Source organism: Phacochoerus africanus, chromosome 8, assembly GCF_016906955.1.
Source record: "Phacochoerus africanus isolate WHEZ1 chromosome 8, ROS_Pafr_v1, whole genome shotgun sequence".
In the NCBI taxonomy this organism is placed as follows: Eukaryota; Metazoa; Chordata; class Mammalia; order Artiodactyla; family Suidae; genus Phacochoerus; species Phacochoerus africanus.
This window is the reverse complement of record NC_062551.1, coordinates 18,847,116-18,864,357: the sequence shown is the minus strand read 5'-3', so window position 1 is coordinate 18,864,357 and position 17,242 is coordinate 18,847,116. Positions and strand designations below refer to the sequence as shown.

At 55.9% G+C, this 17,242-nt stretch overlaps 1 protein-coding gene across 1 annotated transcript in view; it reads right to left on the bottom strand.

The window, feature by feature from the left end:
• Positions 1-3,310: 3,310 nt before the first annotated feature.
• CPNE2 (copine 2) overlaps positions 3,311-17,242 on the bottom strand; it is a 49,791-nt gene continuing 35,859 nt past the window's right edge. The window contains exons 13-16 of the mRNA XM_047793680.1: positions 14,225-14,276; positions 12,695-12,828; positions 5,102-5,338; positions 3,311-3,904 (exon numbers count right to left, since the gene is read on the bottom strand). Coding sequence (XP_047649636.1) covers positions 3,797-3,904; positions 5,102-5,338; positions 12,695-12,828; positions 14,225-14,276 — 531 coding nt within the window. The 3' untranslated portion in view covers positions 3,311-3,796. The remainder of the gene's footprint in view (positions 3,905-5,101; positions 5,339-12,694; positions 12,829-14,224; positions 14,277-17,242) is intronic.

The following is a 17,242-nucleotide window of genomic DNA, read 5'->3' as shown; positions in this document are numbered from 1 at the left end:
TAGTGTTGTTACCCTCGGCCTCCCCCGTTTCTGGGTAGAGCGTCTAGAGCTTCTGGTAGTGATTTATGGCAGGTTTATCCATCCTACTGGCATTCCTCAGTTGCAGCTAGAACACTGACATGACGATGGGTTAGATCTGGTCGTCAGAGCTCCAACCACCAGCTTCTGCTCTGTGCCTTCCTCTGAGCTAAATGTTAATTGCTCAGGCACACCCAGTTCCTTGGCTCGGGTGTCCTAGCCGTGGGTATACGGCTCAGCTGTCGTCTTAAGCCCCTCCAGAAAAACAAGGAGTGAGCTCAGAGGCAGCGCACCATCATTTGCACTTGGATGTTTCTTGATTTCCTGGCGTGCCCAGCCCACTTACGCGTAACAGTGTGGAATGCAAGTTCTGCTTGGTGGGAGGCTAGATCTTGGCAACACTTTCATAGTCACAGGGTGAGCCCAAGAAGCCAGCTGCACGTTCATGCCTTAGTGATGCTGGCAAGGGCTGGCATTTTGCTCCCTTACCTGCTGGAGCAATGGTTTAGGGAGAGAGGGAGCGTCACAGTATTAACAGGCAGAATGTGAACCAGCATCAGAACATGGCAGAGTGGTGGGCAGCCTGACCCAGAGACAGCCTCTGCTCTGAGCTTTAAGCTGTCCGCTGGGCGTCTCTGTCTGTTTTAAATGGTCCTGCACGTCGTGATCCTTATGTTCGTGCCACGTGTGTTCCTTCAGGCAGCATCTCCCAAGGGCCTGCTGTGGATGGGCCAGGCACTGTTTAGGACATTTACAGACCGTAGCATCTTTCACCCTGGGGGGGAGAAATCCTGTGAAGCAGCTCTTCTCTTACATCTTATAGAAGAGACCAAAAATCACAGTGGTTTAGTGACTTGTCCAAGGTCACACAGGTAGGTATCAGAACCAGAATTTTAACTTGAGCCTCTAAGTTTGGCTTTCTGTGGTTTCAACGAAACTTTAAAACAAATGCCAAGTGCCACAAGGGGGGAAGGAATCGTTTAGTCCGATTTCCAAGTTGACTTTTCATCCTGCTATCCATGTGTAAGAACCACGTAGTCACCAAGGCTTGGTTGGTTGGTTTTTATTGAAATATGATTGGTGAGTAACATTCATTTCAGAGCTACAACATAATTATTCAGTATTGGTATGTATTGTAAAATGACCCATCACAATAGTTACCAAAACATTCTTCTTGTGATAAAAGCTTTTGAGATCTATGTTCTTAGTAACTTTCAAATATACAACATAGTATTGCTGTGCATTACACCCCCAGAACTTAGCTTGAAGTTTTTTCATTTGATTTTTTTTTTAATTGAAGTATAGTTGATTGACAGTGTTGTGTGGTTTGTTTTTCTTAGCGGTGATTTGTCTGGTCAGGAGTTCAGCACGTTCCTTTCCCCAGCTGAGAGTAGAGGACTTGCTTGACTGATCCACCCAACCTCGGGCAGAGAAGGGGTTAGAAAGAGCTGGCTGGGTCTGCTGCCATGTGAAGTGGGTACCACACTGAGGTAGGTGGTCCATAGGAATTTGAGCGTTTGGGATGGGTCCAGATGCAAGGCAGGGGCTCGACCTTTTTTGTTTTCCTTCTTTTTTTGGCCATCCCGCGGCACATGGAGTTCCCAGGCCAGGGATCAGATCCGAGTTGCAATTGTGACCTACGCCACAGCTGTGGCAACACTAGATCCTTCAACCCACCGTGCCAGACCAGGGATTGAACTTGCATCCTAGTGTTGCAGAGATGTCCCTGATCCTGTTTCGCCCCAGCAGAAATTCTGCAGAGACTCCACCTTAACATGCCCAGTAGATGTCTGTCTGCCCAGTGCCAGCGGTCTGGTAAATGATTCCCGCGGGAGGCGTAAGGGAGAGATCTGCATGAGCTCTCTCCGAGGGCTGTGGAGGGCGTGCTGGGGGGAAGGCTGTTCCACTATAGAGGCCTCTAGTCAATCAAAGCTTGGCAGATTCTCCTAGGTTGGGTTGTGTACAAACTTCCCTGGATGTGACATCAAGCTGGATTCACTTCAGCTACCAAAAGGTAAGGTGTGCTCTTATTTCAGCCGACACCCAATCTGGCAGTCGGCTGAGCAAGGGTGGGCCCGATATGAACCAAAGCAGCCCACCCTTGGTGCCAAGCTGACCCCTGGGCTGGTGTGCTGTGATTTCCCAAAGGTCCTGGAGGAAGCAGGGCTCCGTGCAGTCCCGCAGGCCTCTCGGGAGAAGTGAAGTTTTCCCTGGAGGATATTTCAGCTGACTTTTGGTGGCTATGGAATCAGCAGAGGCATCTGGAGCCTAAGAAGATGTCCCTGCTCGCTCCCATCAGATAAACACCAGCTCCCGAGCTTACCAGGCTGCCAGAGGTAGGAACCCACCTGGTTGCACTGCCCAGGTCTAGCAGGCCCCTAGTAAGAATTACTGACCTGGGAGCGTCAGTCCAGATGGCCGACTTCCCCGTCTCACTGGTGAGCAAGGACAAATTCACTGGGAACTCAAGCAGAAGTCTCCTTTGTAGAGTTGAGGGAAGATGGTCAATGCAGTGGAAGCAGTGTGGGTTCTGTGGAGTCGGCCAGACCCGGAGCTCAGTGCTGGCTCTGCCTCTAATAGATTGAATTAGGCTCTCTGCTTGTTTCCTCATCTCTGAAATGGTCCTAGGCAGGGGCTAGTGGAAGGGTCATCAAGATGATGCCTGTAATGCACTGAACAGGGAGCTGGAAGCCTAGTGTTTAAGTGTTGTTGGGTGTGCCCAAGCCTGTGGCATAGGGGCTGACTAGAGCTCCAGGGAGGAGCTGGACAAAAGAGAAAGGTGTGTCATGTAGCGCAGAGGGAACGGGCTGGTTTCACGAAGTTGGGCCTGAGCCCAGCGTGGGGCATGTGGTAGAATCCAACGGCTGCTGCTGCAGGGACAGGGGAAGCCCTGTCCAGCATCCTGAGGCCAAAGAGGCTTTTGCATGCTGCAGACCACAGGGCGTACCCCAGTGCCCGGGGGGACCTGCAGGAGGAGCAAATGGGTGGTGGCCGGGGGACAGACATGAGACAGAGTGTGGGCCAAGAGGAAGAAAGCTGGGTCGGCATGGGTTCTGCAGGGGCCCGGAGGGCCTAAGCTTGTTGGGGAGGGCTCGTGTATTTATTGAGCCTGTATGATATACCAAGTTCTGTGCCAGCCTGACAGGCATATTACTATTGCACGGAATGCATGTCCCCCAGTAGAAGTGATGACACTGACTTCACAGGTTTGCCGGGGGAAAGGGGTTTTCATGGTTCTTTTCCCAGATCAGCGAGCCCTTCAGGTCCCAGCTGAGAAATGAGCCGACACAGGGACGTCTGAAACTCCTTTATTACCCTGAGTATAACAAAAAGAACACGGCCACAGTATAAAAAAACAGCAGAGATTAGGTGCAGGTTTCCACACAAAGTATGCACCGGGGACACGTTCCTTTGAGTCTGTAGCTAGTTACTTGGAAAAAGCCAGTTATGATTGTAAAAATTTTATTCTCTTTTTGTATCAATAATCCCACTAAAATTATACAAAGTACATTCAATACTTAAGAGTGGCAAGGGTGGGGAGAGGAGGAGAGGAAGCCAGTTTGGCCTGGAAGCATCATCAGTAGACTCCAACAAAGGAAGCCCAGCTGGGCTGGAGGAAGTTGGGGGTGGAGGTCCGGTTGTAAAAAATAAAAATGTGGATCAGTTAAAAAAAAAAAAAAAAAAAAAAGGCCACCCACAAGGAAGCAGGGTGAACGTGCACGTTCCTGGGAAGGCGGGCAGCCCAGCCGGCATGCTGCTGCTGGGCGAGGGCTGGCACTCAGGCGGGCTCCGAGTTGGCGGGGGGCAGGTTTTTATGCTTGAAATACTGAACAACTTGTTGGGGCAGCTCTGCCAGCACAGCTTTGGCCAGGGTCTCTTTTGCCGCCTGCAGGGTAGGGTGGAGAGGTGAGAGAGAGAAGGTATCTGAATGAAGTGGCGAGAGGGACAAACTCGAGCTGAAGGCCAGAGCTGTCAGCTCCCAGCCCAGGCCTGAGGTCCCAGCATTAGCAGTGCTTTCTTTCTTGTTATGTGTAACTCTTACCTTGAGCACTCAAGATGCCCGGGAGTAATCTTTTAGGATGCATTTGTCTGTGGGAGGTTTTTGGGAAAGAGATGGTGGAGGCGAGCCACTCAGCCTACGTAGCTGGCAGACATTTCCTGAGCACCTTCTTGGCCGGTATGAAGGGGCTGTGACTGAGTCACTGCTCGACACCCAGCCACAGGCAGGGCACCTGAGGAGCTCGGTGAGTGTCTACACAGGGTCTGGGTGGCCAGTGCCCAGCATCTCTCCTCAGGGAGTCATACTTCAGAGGAAGGAGCTGAATCAGGGCAGGCAAACCCAGAAGGTACCATGCAGAGGTGTGCACGCCAGTGGGCACACGTTGGAGTGGCCAGTTCTTACAGGGACTGACTCCTTAGGAGCCCAGCACCCTGAGATCCTTTTGGCTAAGGGAGCTGAGGCCAGGAGAGGTCAAGGAGTTGCCCAGGGCCACCCAGTGTGCCTCTGGGGCTGCTCGTGAGCCCAGCTGCCAGGGCTTCAACCAGGAAGCCAACAGACCTTGTCAGCAGACCTGAGTTACCCGCAGGCCAGAGCAGAGCCACCTCTGGAAGCAAGGTAGGCCACCAGTTCCTCCTGGAGGTGGCCATCCTCAGATGGCCTTGTTTTCCACCTGAAGTGAGGAGGCTGGAAAGCCCTCTCAGCTCTGGGCCTGTGCCCTCATCCTTCTGTCTGGGCTGTACTGCTTCCCCAGCCCAGCCTTGGATAACTCTGATTTCTGGCTCAGGGTTAGAGGGCAGCTCCTCCAGGAACCCGTCCTGGAGTCCCAGTCTGGACTGGGCACCGCTCCCCTGAGTTCCGGCAGCTTGCTGAGCAAGTGCTCACACCGCTGTCACTGTGGCCTCTGCTGGGGCAGGGCCTGGCATGGCGCCCGGCACGCGGTAAGCCCCCAGACAGGATGTAGTCAACAGGGCTGAGGGTAGAGCAGCCTCGGACCGGGCAGGCAGTCCCGGTGCTCATCCTTGATGACTGAGTGTGGTCGTCGGGGTCCTGGAACCACCCCTCCCCAGCCCAGCCCCCACTCACGTTGCGGAATTCTCGAAAGGGCACGAACTGCACAATATCGCGGGCTGCCTCCTCCCCTGTGTGGGAGCGCAGCGTGCGGCTGTCCCCGTCCAGGAACTCCATGGCAGCGAAGTCGGCGTTACCCACACCCACGATGATGATGGACATGGGCAGCCTGGAAGCCTGCACCACGGCGTGCCGCGTCTCCTCCATGTCGCTGATGACGCCGTCCGTGATGATGAGCAGGATGAAGTATTGCTGCGGGAAGGGGTCAACAGGCACTCGGCACAGACCTCGGCCCCTGGCGAGCTTGCCCTCTGTCCTTTCCCAACCTCCCAAATCCCCTGACCCCTGGGGAGAAAGTGACTCTTCTCCCCGAGCTGTTGCCAAATCCCAGCCACCTCCCTCAGGGCCTGGCCCCTGCAGGCGCTCCTGCGCCTAAACTCTGACCTGGTCGCTCCAGTAGTCACCACCACCACCTGGGACTCTGGGCCACTGACTCAACTCGTGGCACCTCAGTTTCTTTATCTGCAAAGTGGGAGTTCCTGCACCTCTCAGAGAGCATGCCATTCACAAGGCAGCAGCAGCCCGGGAAGCAACAGCTGTATTTCTGGCTGAATGAGGCCCTGGCTGCTGAGGAAAGGGCCTTTTGGCAGGTGGGCTCCAGGACCAGCCTCCCTGTCTCTGCTCTGCCTGCCCATAAACATCTGTGACCCTCTTCGTTCCCCCTCAGCACACCCAACCCCGGAGACACCCTGCAGGAGCGAAGCGGGCCATCTAGGTCAGTGCTTCTGGGCCTGTGGGACTCTGCTGCCAACAAGCAGACCTGCAGGCACAGCCCAGTCACAGGGGGGAAGGGATCAGCTTTGCAGTGGACTTTGAATTCTACAGACTGCGCCCAAGAGCAAGTCTCAGTTTGGTGCTAGTGTGTCCCGCTTGCTAACCTTCCTTATTAACAGTGAGACGGCAGGAAGCTCAGTGCTCCAGGGACAATGGTCTCCAGGTAGACTTTGATACCACTGTGGAGCCCGTTGTATTTATTTTTATTACTCTCTATTTATGAAAAGTGATCACTAACTTTTTTCTTACAGTGGGTTATACGATTTCTTTATAAAATTATTTAAATGAAAAAAATACTGAATAATTAGTGTAGGTGACAGGTGGCCATAGGGTAGGACTATGGAGGGTGGGGGGGTAAGTGAATGAAGTTCAGGAAAGCTCCATGGGCAGGAGCTCTACAATTCCAAGCTGCCTGAGACCTCATTTTCAACTTGGCTCTGTCCTTGGTACCCTGGCCCCTTGGGGGGAACTGTGTTTTCCTCATCCATAAAATGAACAGAAAAGCCCTTGTGGCCCTAATATTCTCTGTTTGGGGCTTTGGCCTTCTAGTCTGAACCTTCTGATTCTCAGGAGAGGAAATAGGGACTCGGACTAGTCAAGGTCATGAAGCTAAAAAGGGCAGAAGCAAGCCAGCATTTGGCCACCTTCTCACCCAACAAAAGCTGTCTGCTCCCTGGGAAATGTACAGAGACCGTAAGTTCAGCCATCTACGATGCCTTGCTGTTTTGCCTGACGGCTAAGCACAACCCTGGAAAAGAAGGATGAACCACGTGGAGGTACCGACCCCATCATCCTAACCCCCAAAACCCCTATAGGAATAATCCAATTCCTCCTGCACTGTGCCTTTAAGAGACAAAGCATTTAGCTGGGAATGGATACCTGTTGCTATGGAGATGGCAGCCTGAATCCCTGCAGTGGAGGGCTGCTGCTACCAGCCCCTGTGTCTGGGGTTGGGGGGCACCTTGTAAGCACACAGACTCTTGTCCCCTCACAGCCCACCATCATCCATCATCCCGGCATCCCATCCCTAAGTGACCTTCTAGCCCCAGTTCCATCCTACCAAAACTGTCCAGGGCAATATTTCTGGGGGCACTAAGCTGGCAGGAAGGAAGGCACTGAGAGGCCTGGAGGTGAGGACAGAAAAGAATGCTTGGCCTTGGGCCACCAGCCTCACCACTCAGCAGGTAGAACTGGTCTCCAAGCCCCTTCCAGCTCAGACAGCGGTGTGCCACTCTCCTCCCCACATGGCCCTCTTGCCTCTCCCCTTACAACCAGCCACGTACTAACATTAGGCGACTTGGAGCATGCACGCCTGGGTCTCTCTCTCAGCCCTGCAGCCTTCTTCCCCAGGGAGGTGAGCGAAGCGAGGACCTGGGTTCCTGCAGAGCCGCAGGCACCAACTGATGAGGTGAGGAAATCTGTGCTAACACACAGTCACGGTCACCACACGCTCCCTGTCACCCTCACACGGGGATTCCCCTTTTAGAGATGGGGAGACAGAGAGGTTCATTGAACTGCAAGAACTCACAGCCAGGAGTTACTGCTATGGTGCAGTGGGTCAAGAATCTGACTGCAGTGGCTCAGGTCACTGTGGAGGCATGGGTTTGATCCCTGGCCCAGTGCAGTGGGTTAAAGGATCCAGTGCTACTGCAGCTGCAGCGTAGGTCTGGGCTATGGCTCGGATTCACTCCCTGGCCCAGGAATTTCCATACGCCGCAGAGGCAGCCATTTAAAAAGGGAGAAAAAGGACTCACAGCCAGGGAGTGGCGTAGTCCAGACAGAAACCCAAGCTTGGCTAATGCCAGAGTTGGGGCTCTTTCCACAGTGGCATCAATGACCAGTAGTTGTGGCAGGGAGAAGCTTTCTGCCCTCTCCCCAGCCGCCCAGTGTCAGAAGGCCTTGGGTGTCCAGGCAGCCCAGGGCAGGAACAGAGAGGCATGGCACTGGACCTTAATCCTCACTCCTACGTGCCAGCTCACCACCATGCCACTCTCCTGTGCCTGGCCTTAGCTTCTGCGCAGCTGGACCTGCGCGGGAAGCAGCCTGGACCAGCCTTGGCATTGAAAGTACAGCTGACAATCCTGCGCTTCACGCCCATCCCAGGCGAAAAGAGTTTAGCCAGGAGCCCAGGGGCCCATGATCCCATCCCCAAGCTAGATGAGATGGAGGGGCGGGGGCTGTGCAAGGGGCAAAGGAAGCGTAGAATCGGCAGGTGGAGGTGAAAGGGCCCTGCTGTCCCCACAGACAGTCCTGAGCTATCTATCCCAAGCTTTCCCCACTCTGTCCCTTTCCTGGTTTACTTCCTTCTGCCTGGTGTGCCCTCCCGGGCCACAGCTCAGACCTCTCTGAGCGCCTCCTCGTCCATCCCAAGCCAATGTGAGGGCTCCTCCCCGCCCCCGGCTCTGCTTCCACTGCCAGTGATCAACCCTTGTGTGTGTGTGCAGGGGGGACTGGACACGCCTCTCCCCCTGCACCCTGAGAGCAACTCAGGGCAGCCCCTCCCCTTGTACCTTCCTCATCACATGGCCTGGCACCCTGTCATGCTCCACCAATACAGCTAATTGCTGTCAGGTCGAACCCCAAACCCAAATTCCCCATACATTTCAAGGATGGAGTATCTCTTCCTTTTCCCCAGAGGTTCTTCTAGAGCCGTAAATAGCCACTTCCCCTAACACATTCAACATGCAATTTGATTTATAAGAAATTAACTTGACCACAACAGTTCCAGGCAGAGTCCAGGGAAGCTACACTCATTCCTGGCTTATTTTTGAGAAGTTGGCTGCTCAGGGGCCTGGGGAGTAGGGGAGAATTCCCAAGGTACTGACTGCTTCCCAGCTCCCCCTCCACTAAGACACTAGTTACTCAGGAGGCCAACGAGCAATGGGCCATAGATGGGAAGGCCCAGGTCATACAGGTCAGAGCAGAAGGAAGGATGAGGCCCCACAACAGGAGGCCCCTGGTCCCACCCAAACCTCTCAATACCTTTCAGTGACTCCTCACTGGCTTCGAAGGGATCTGTGGGAGTTGGCCTAACTTTTCCACCTCATCTGCCCCTTCTCCCACACCTCTTCCTTCAGGTCCATCACACACCATGCCTCCATGCCTTTGCCTGTGCTCTTCCCTCTGCCTGGGACAAACATGCACACACACACCAGCTTCATGAGACTGACTCTTAAGCTCTCCAAGTCTCAGCTCCGACGTCACTTTTCCGGGAAGCCTACCCTGAGCCCTCCGAGTTAGGTACCATCTTTATAATCCTGTACTTCCATCATCACAGGTTAATCAGCTGGCATCACAGCTGCTGCTTCCTGGCCTGACTCCCCACCAGACCACAGGCCCTAGAAGGGCAGAAGCCATGGCCGCTGCAGCATGGTCTCCCCAGTGCTGCACGGAAACATACTCTGTGGAGATGACCTGTGAGAATGAATGGGAGAGCATGGGCCTGCCTAGAGATGCTTCCACCACCTGCTCTTCATTTGCTGTGCGTAGGTGGGCATGCATGTGCCGGGGACAGGGAGGGTGAAGCCACACCAAGTGTTTCCCAAAAGCGTCAGGTAATCTACAAATTATTTCCTTTTGGTTGGGACCTCAGTGTGCTCGGCATCACCAAATGCCAGCCCAAGAGGTGTCCTCAGAAGATCCACCTGCCCACTGTGTGCCTATTGTGTGCCAGGCGCTATGCTGAGCAATTCCAATCTGGCTGAATCCTCGCAATGCTCCTATTAGGCTAGAACTGTTCCATCATCCCCACCATAAAGGTGAGAAAACTTAAGTTCAGAGAACTTAAGCAACCAGTTCTGGGTCACACAGCCAGGGAGGAGAGCTGGGGTTTGAACCAGGTCGATGGGCCTCCAGATCTTGAGGCTGAACCATCAGGCAGTCCCACCTTCAGGGCACAATGAGATGTGGGATGGAGTAAAGGTGGGAGGTAGAGAAGCAGCTGTAGCTTCTTGGACATCAGAGGGGGAGGGGCCAAAAGAGGCCCCTGGCCTGCCTCCTGCAGCCCAGAGATGCTGGCCCAAGGTCACACGGCTGAGGTGGGTGACTCCTCCAGGGTAAGAGAGCCAGGGGAAGGCTGCCTTCTCAGGCTGGGGGGGACCTGGTCATGATGAAAGTGTTTGGGGTATCGCAAGGATTAGGACTGGTCAAGATTAGAACTTGCTCAGAGAAAAAGCCAAGTTCTTCCCTCTGGGGTGTGGGCGCAGGCCTCAGTGCTGTTGGTCAGCACACAAAGACACACTGCTTGCAGTCCCCGGGGCCCAAGGCCCCCCACCCCCCAAACCAAGGATCCCGCAGGCATAGGGCCCTTCTCCCCAGGACCTCATTTCTTGGCAGCCCTGCCCTAGCTTGGCAGGTGAAAGAGCCCTGGGGGAACAATGGGCTTCATTCCAGCTCCACCCCATATTTTTTCCCTTAACCAAGAATGCAGGTCTTTCTGTCATGCCTTTGAAAGCTGGTTCAGCAGGGAAAGAGGCTGGGCAGGACTGCGGCCTGGCTGGCAGCAGACGTCCAAAAGGTATGCAAGCTGAGGGGCTGCCTGGCCCTCTACCCTCTCCAGCCAGTTATAGCCCTGTGCCCCAGGAATTCTGAAAAAGCAGCTCCCAGGTCCCCCGAGTTGTTGTCCCATTCAGGGGGGCCTTACTTCTCCCATTTCATAAAGGAAATAGGCTCAGAGCAGGAAGAGACTTGTCGCAGGCTCTCAGCTGCCACCACCAAGGCCAGGACTAGAGCAAGTCATGTTCCCTAAAGCAGAAACGACCAGGGCCACCTTCCTTTGAGCCGGTATCACACACCTCCTGTATGTCCCCGGTGTCTGCCGTTCCCTCTGCCCTGGGGGCTCTTTCTAGGACCCCCTGCAGCCTGTCCTTTCTCATCCTCAGGTTGCTGGATGCCAGCTGTTGTGTTATCTCATTGAATCCTAACCCCACCCCCTCGAAGTAGGGCCTATTGTTATTCCCAACGCACCAGCGAAGAAACTGAGGCTCAGGGAGGTTAGGTGGTTAACCCAGGTCACACAGTGAGGAAAGGGCCGGAGCTGGATTCAAACCCTCATGGGCTGACCCCCAAGGCCCCTTCTCTACAGGCCCTCTGCTGCCTCCCAAACACTCAGACTAGGTGCTGCGTCCTCTCCTCTCTCATCACGTCCCTCCCCTCTTTCAGCTTTGCCACTGGTTCCAGGAAGCCAATCTCCCACCTACACAGTGACCAAGCACGCATCTCCCTCCTCGGGGCAGTCCCGCTGGGACCAGATCCCTTTCCCTTCGGGTAAAGCCCTGGCTAAGTCGCCTCCTCCCAGCTCCTTGCGCAGTGCATAGCTCACAGCGGGGCCCACACAACAGAGGCTTTAATCTATCCATTCCCAGAGCATGAGCTCCTGCCAGCAAGTGAATCAGACAACACACAGCCTGGCCCCGTGGGGCTGAGACTCCAATGGGGAGACACACGATGCACAAAACTCGCAGAGTATGTGAAGGAGATGGTGCCGCTGTCATCAGAGTCAGGATGGGGGTAAACCAGGCTTCAGGGGGGTAGTCAAGGAAGGCGGCTGGGGGTGGCATTCTCCCATTTCATAAAGGAAATAGGCTGGAAGCCGTCAGGCAAAGAGAGTAGATGACAGGGCAAAGGCTCTGTGGGGGGGACAAGCTTGATGTTTTTGAGGGACATCAAGTGAAGGATAGGTGCTGGAATAGTCATCAGTGAAGGATGGGGTGCAGGGTTGGAGGGTAGAAGGCAGGGAGGGGCAGGACCTGCTGTTTGCAGACGAAAGGACCCCCCCAGCAGGAGAATGAGTAACAGGGGCAAGAAGGCGGAGAGGCAGCTGTGGTGTCCCGTGACAGCTGACAGTGGCCATGGCTATGGGGAAGTCTTCGAGTTCAGGCGATTATTTCAAAGGCAGAGTGGGAAAGGTAATGAGGAAGGGACTTTAGCAGGAACCCTTTCTTTTCAGAGGAGGAGCCTGGAGAGGGGCGGGGGCTGTGGCCATGTCCCAGGGCCCTGGTCAGGAGCCACGTTTCAGTCGCTGTGCAGGTCCCACTGCCCCAGGGCTAGGTACCGGATTCTCAGCCTTGACCCAGCCTACTTGTGGCAGCAGCCCTGGCACAGTGGGAGGAGAACACCACTCATGTTGCAGGTCCTGGTGGATGGCAGGGGAGGAGGGCAAAGGTGACCCTTTGTAACCCCAACACTGGGCCTGCAGCTGGGGGGTGGGGGAGGGACAGGACCAAGGATGCAGATGCCCAGGACAGCCCTTTACCATATATTCCAGATGTCACACAGCTGCCCTGGCAGCTTTAGGCCGGGCTAAGCCTTATCACTAAATGCCAGACCCCGGCCAGACAGTTCTAAAGCCCTCAGCATGAGGTTGGAGTGGCTCTAGTGGGAACCAGGTGGCCCAGCTGGTCAGCTTTAAGGCTGCAGGCATCACTGTCTGCTGGTTTCCCTCTGCCCTGGGAGACCATTCCCATTAATCACAGCCCTATTTCCTACTAAGCACAAGTGAATGAATGGAATCGCTGCATCTTCCCCAAGCCTGCACCCCAGGAAGCCAGACCCACCTAGTTGAGCTCGCTCCAAGCCCCTTAGCATACCTGCAGGTAAATCCAGGCACAGAGAGGCAGGGTTTACCCAGGATTTTAGAACAAGGGGCGGGGGGCATGAGACCCAGCTCGCAAGCCCCCTGGGTGGCGCTGTAGGAAAGACAGATCTCTGACTCGCCAGGAGGGCCGAGCCTGTGCCAGCCCTATCTTGATACATCCATGCCAGTGGTCCACTTACCGTGGCTGTCTTCTGCTGTGTGGCCTGGGCCGCAAACCGCGCCACGTGGTTGATGATGGGAGAGAAATTGGTGGGACCGTAGAAGCGGATGTGGGGCAGGCAAGCCGAGTATGCCTGGGCGATGCCGTCCACGCCTGCCTCGGGGAGAAGACTCTAGATCAGCCGGGTCCTCCCTGTCCCTGCACCTGCCTCTGTCCCAACTGCTGACCACCCCGAAGCGCCAGCCATGGCCAGTCTGGGCCCTGTGAGACTGGAAGGTCTCAGAGGGCAGGGCCAGGGTGATATAAAAAGCCCTGAACATGGAGTCTGACCTGAATTCTAATCCCACCTTTGCCACTTCTTAGCAGGGTTGTAGGGGCACTGAGATGCCTACACGGTCCCTGCACACAGTAGGAGCTCTATACAGCCATCATCATAAGCCTAAGAATGCCCCCCTGCCCTGTGGTCCTGTCCCAGAGCCCTCTGGCCAAGGATGAGGTTGACCAATCTGACTTGGATAAAATGTCTCTACAGACCTGCTCCAAACCGCTCAGACCCCAGCAGGACAGAGCTTCTGAGTCACAGTATCGTCCCCAAATTGGCTACCTGAAGCATTCCCCTTGCAAGTACAAACCTGACCCAGCTTCAGAACTACCCAACTACCCAGGAAAGGAAGATGCCACACCCAAAGCAAGTCCTAGGCTAAAAGGTCTCATGGTAGCAAGGACCACCCTCCATCCACCTGGAGCCCCTTCTCCCTCACTTTTTTTTTTTTTTGGTCTGTCTTTTTAGGGCCATTCCTAGGCTAGGGGTTGACTTGGAGCTGCAGCTTCCAGCCTACACCACAGCCACAGCAACATGGGATCCAAACTGCATCCGTGACCTATGCTGAAGCTCACAACAAAGCCGGATCCTTAACTTACTGAGCGAGGCTGGGGATAGAACCCACATCCTCATGGATACTAGCCAGGTTCATAACCTCCTGAGCCACACTGGGAACTCCTTCACTAGTTCTTAACTGACTCTGGGAGGCTCAGAAATCCTCAGGGTAGGGGCAGGGTGAGCACAGACTTCACAAGGGCTGCCTGCCCCTCCCCCCGCCCCAGGCCACGCTCCATCCTTGGGTGCCAAGGCCCTGTGGGGAAGCTGGGGCAAGACAGGGCTGGGCCCTCCCAGCGGGGGGTTGGGAAGGAGGTGAGAGGCCATTAAGTGTGCAGTGTGCTGCCTTCACCTCCTCCACATCTGCACAGGGCTTCCTGTCAACACTCCCCCAGTTTTCATCTGATCACCCGAGCAGGTATTGGAGCTAATGGGCAGGCGAGGAGGCAAAGGCCCGGCAAGGTGCAGTGATCCCACCAAGGTCACACAGCCAGGAAAGGACAGCAGCTGGCCTTGAATCCAGGGCCACCTGACCCCGAACTGCAGTTCCTCCCCACCTGTCTTCCCTGAGGGGAAGGGCAGGGGGCAAAAGGACAGAAGCCTGTGATCCTCCCACCTTCGCCCCAGGGAGCTGGCCAGTCCTGGCGTAAACTCAGGGCAGATGACACTCACCTGAGCAGAAGGGGTTGGTAGGGTTGAAGTTGATGGCAAACTCATGGGAGACCTGAAATGCAGAAAATACAATGAGCTGGCAGCCTCCTGGCGCTACACCGGGACCCAGGCTCACCCCGGGCCAGGCCAAGGCTCCTCTGAAGGAAGCTGGCTCTTTGCTGCCCCACCCAGGTCAAGGCTATTGATATCCCTGCATCTGCTTTCACCTCTGTGGGGTCTCACAGAGGGGCCCAACCACCCCATTTCCATGAGGGAGGAACCTGAGATCTTTCTGCATCACCCACCTCTTCTAGGGGTCAGGGCTGTCTATGCCTCCTTGCCCCACAGAGTCCCTGCAGAGGGCAAGGACACCATCTGAGGGTGGCGGGTTCAAGGAGCAGTTGGAGAGCCCCTTTGTACCCGCTATCAGTGGTGGGGCTCTAACTTCTTAGGGCCCATCTTACTAATAAGCACGAGTGCTTGGGAGGGAGCCCACTTTATGCCAGCGAGCCAGACTGGGACTCAGCTGCCAACCCGCTCAGAGCGGGACTGGGGGATTGGGAAGCATAAGGGGGCTGGAGCGGCGGGGGAAACATCAAAAGCGGACCCCACACCCTCCCAGATGCTGCAGCGCGCACACAACCAGAGCACCGAGGGACCCATAACCAGACGCCATTTGGGGCTTCAGGTCAGACTGTAGTGGCCGCAGGACCCGGGGCCTCGGACAAGGCCGGAGCTCAGATGGGGGACCTCCCTCCCCGGCTGCCTCACAGCCACCATCCACGCTCAGCCCCTGCCCCGGGAGCTGTGTGCCACAGCCCCCCGTGTTCAGCACGGTGCAGGCCTCCCCTCACTCCCTCCTCACAATCCAAAGGAGAAAGGCCTGCAATTACCCCATTTTTCAGATGTGAAACTGAGACAGAGAATGGCCTAGAATGTTCCCACACTCTCCCATTTACTGAAGGGGAAAGCTGGGGCTAAAACTGAAGTCAGGCTGCCTCCTGAGCTTGCAACACCTGAACCCGTGCTCAGGAGGTGTCCTGCTCCCGAGGACTTTGAGGAGGAGGGTGAAGAGGTGCCCCTCCCCCCTCAGCCACAGGAGGAGAGCTTCAGTCCTGGCACAAACAATCCCAGACGGAACCCTCGGCTCCAAGACGTGACCACGGGGGTGCTGGAAGGCCCTACCACATCCAACGTCCACATTTGACAAGTAAACAAACTGAGGCTCAGAGAGGGGAAGCCCGCAGAACAGGCCTGAGACCCAGGCCCCTCAAGCCAGGTAAAGGGATTTAGACCCGGGCCTTAAGGAGCCCCTCTGGGCCATGAGGGGAAGGGCTCAGCAGCAGAGTCCTTGGCACTGCCCTCTGCCAGGGAGCCGAGGCGAGGACCCCTCCCCATTGAGGGGAATGGGCTTCTCTGTTCTTTGTTCCCTCAGCCATAAGTGCCCGCCATGGAGCCACTCCCTATGTCCCTCGTGGGCCCTGTTCCTGCCCTGGGGCCCTCTGCACCCTGTCCCGATTCTGGGCTCCAGGTATGGGGGCTGGAGGTCCTTGTTGCCATGGAAACCTCCTGAGCCTCTACAGAGATTAAGGAGGGGGCTTGTACAAAGGGGGCTGAGAGAGGAAAGTGGTTGCCAGGGAAACAGGCCTCCCTTGGGCCGATTTCCTGCAAAATCAGATTTCAGGAGATTTTAGAGACCAAGGGGGAAAAGCCCCCTCCTGATAGAGATGGATTAATATTCTGCTTTCTCGACCAAATTCTTCATTCCCGGCTCTTTCCTTCTCTTTTTTTTTTGATGGTCAGGTGGGTGGAGGCTGTGAGAGGTCACCATTCATTCGCCCAGGAGGCCTCTCAGCTCACCCACTCCACCCAGCAGCTCCATTTCCCAGGTGGAAAAACTGAGGTTCAGAGAGGGCCCAGGAAGGCCCAGGTCACACAAGTGAGCCACCACAGAACCAGGACCCGATCTGGGGGACAAGACTTCATGCTGCTGGGGGCAGCCCTGCCCCCTCCCACACTTGCTGCCCTGCTTTGCCTAAGAAATGCCAACAAACATGACAAGCTTCCTGGAGGCCACCCCAAGCCGATTAGGGGCCCCTGGGGACTAGCCGCCACAGATCTTTGTCCTGGGCCCCCCTGCCGCCTTCTGACAATGGTCTCTTTCACCCTGCTTGGCCAGGCCCCACCCACCCAAGGTCAGTAAGTTCCTTAAGATGCTGTTCCCTCTGGTCCTAGGAGCGGCAGGGCAGTGGGTAGGGGTGAAGAGAGAGCTGCAGGGATGTCAGAGTGACCAGCTGAGCCTCGGTTTCCCCATCTGCAGAGGGAGGAACGTTATAAACTGGGCCCTTCCCACCCAGAGCTTTGCGCAGATCATCCTCTGCCTGATCCCTCTCTGACTCACTTTGAAGGGCCAATGCTTCCCGAGTCCCTCAGCCCCGACCTGGGACGGGGGTCCTCCTGGGGCTCACCCAGCCTGGGCCCAGGGAGGAACAGGTCCCAAGGGCAGGCAGTCCTATCACACACTCCTTTGAGCCCCTTCCAACTTCCCACACTCAGCAAAGCAACACTCCTGTCTGCTCAGGCCACTGGGCCCCAGCTGTACTGTCAACAGTCATGTACTGCCCAGCGGGTGTGCCAGGCACTAGGGCACGGCGAGAAGGAGACCTAGTGCCCTCCCTGAGCCGTGGAGGGAGACAAAACGCAAACCAACACATCCAGAGTGACCACAAAGTTTTTGAGGACAGGGCCGGGCATGCTCACTCAGGGACGTTCTCCCAGTGGGAGTGGTCCCCCGCTTCAAAGCGGCTGACTAGGCTCAGGGAAGTCAGCAAGGGGGCAAAAGGCCAGGGGAAGACTGCACGCAAAGGGCCCGAGGTGGGAGCGACCTAAAGCAGGTTCACGTGGCAGGGCGAGGTCAGCTAGGGCCTAAGGCAAAGTAGGGGTGGGGCAGGGCCAGGCCTGGCAGGCTCCACTAAGATGGGAAGGGGACGCGGGATGGAGCATCTGCCCTCGCCAAGCTTCCCTCTGGCCTCCCTCCTG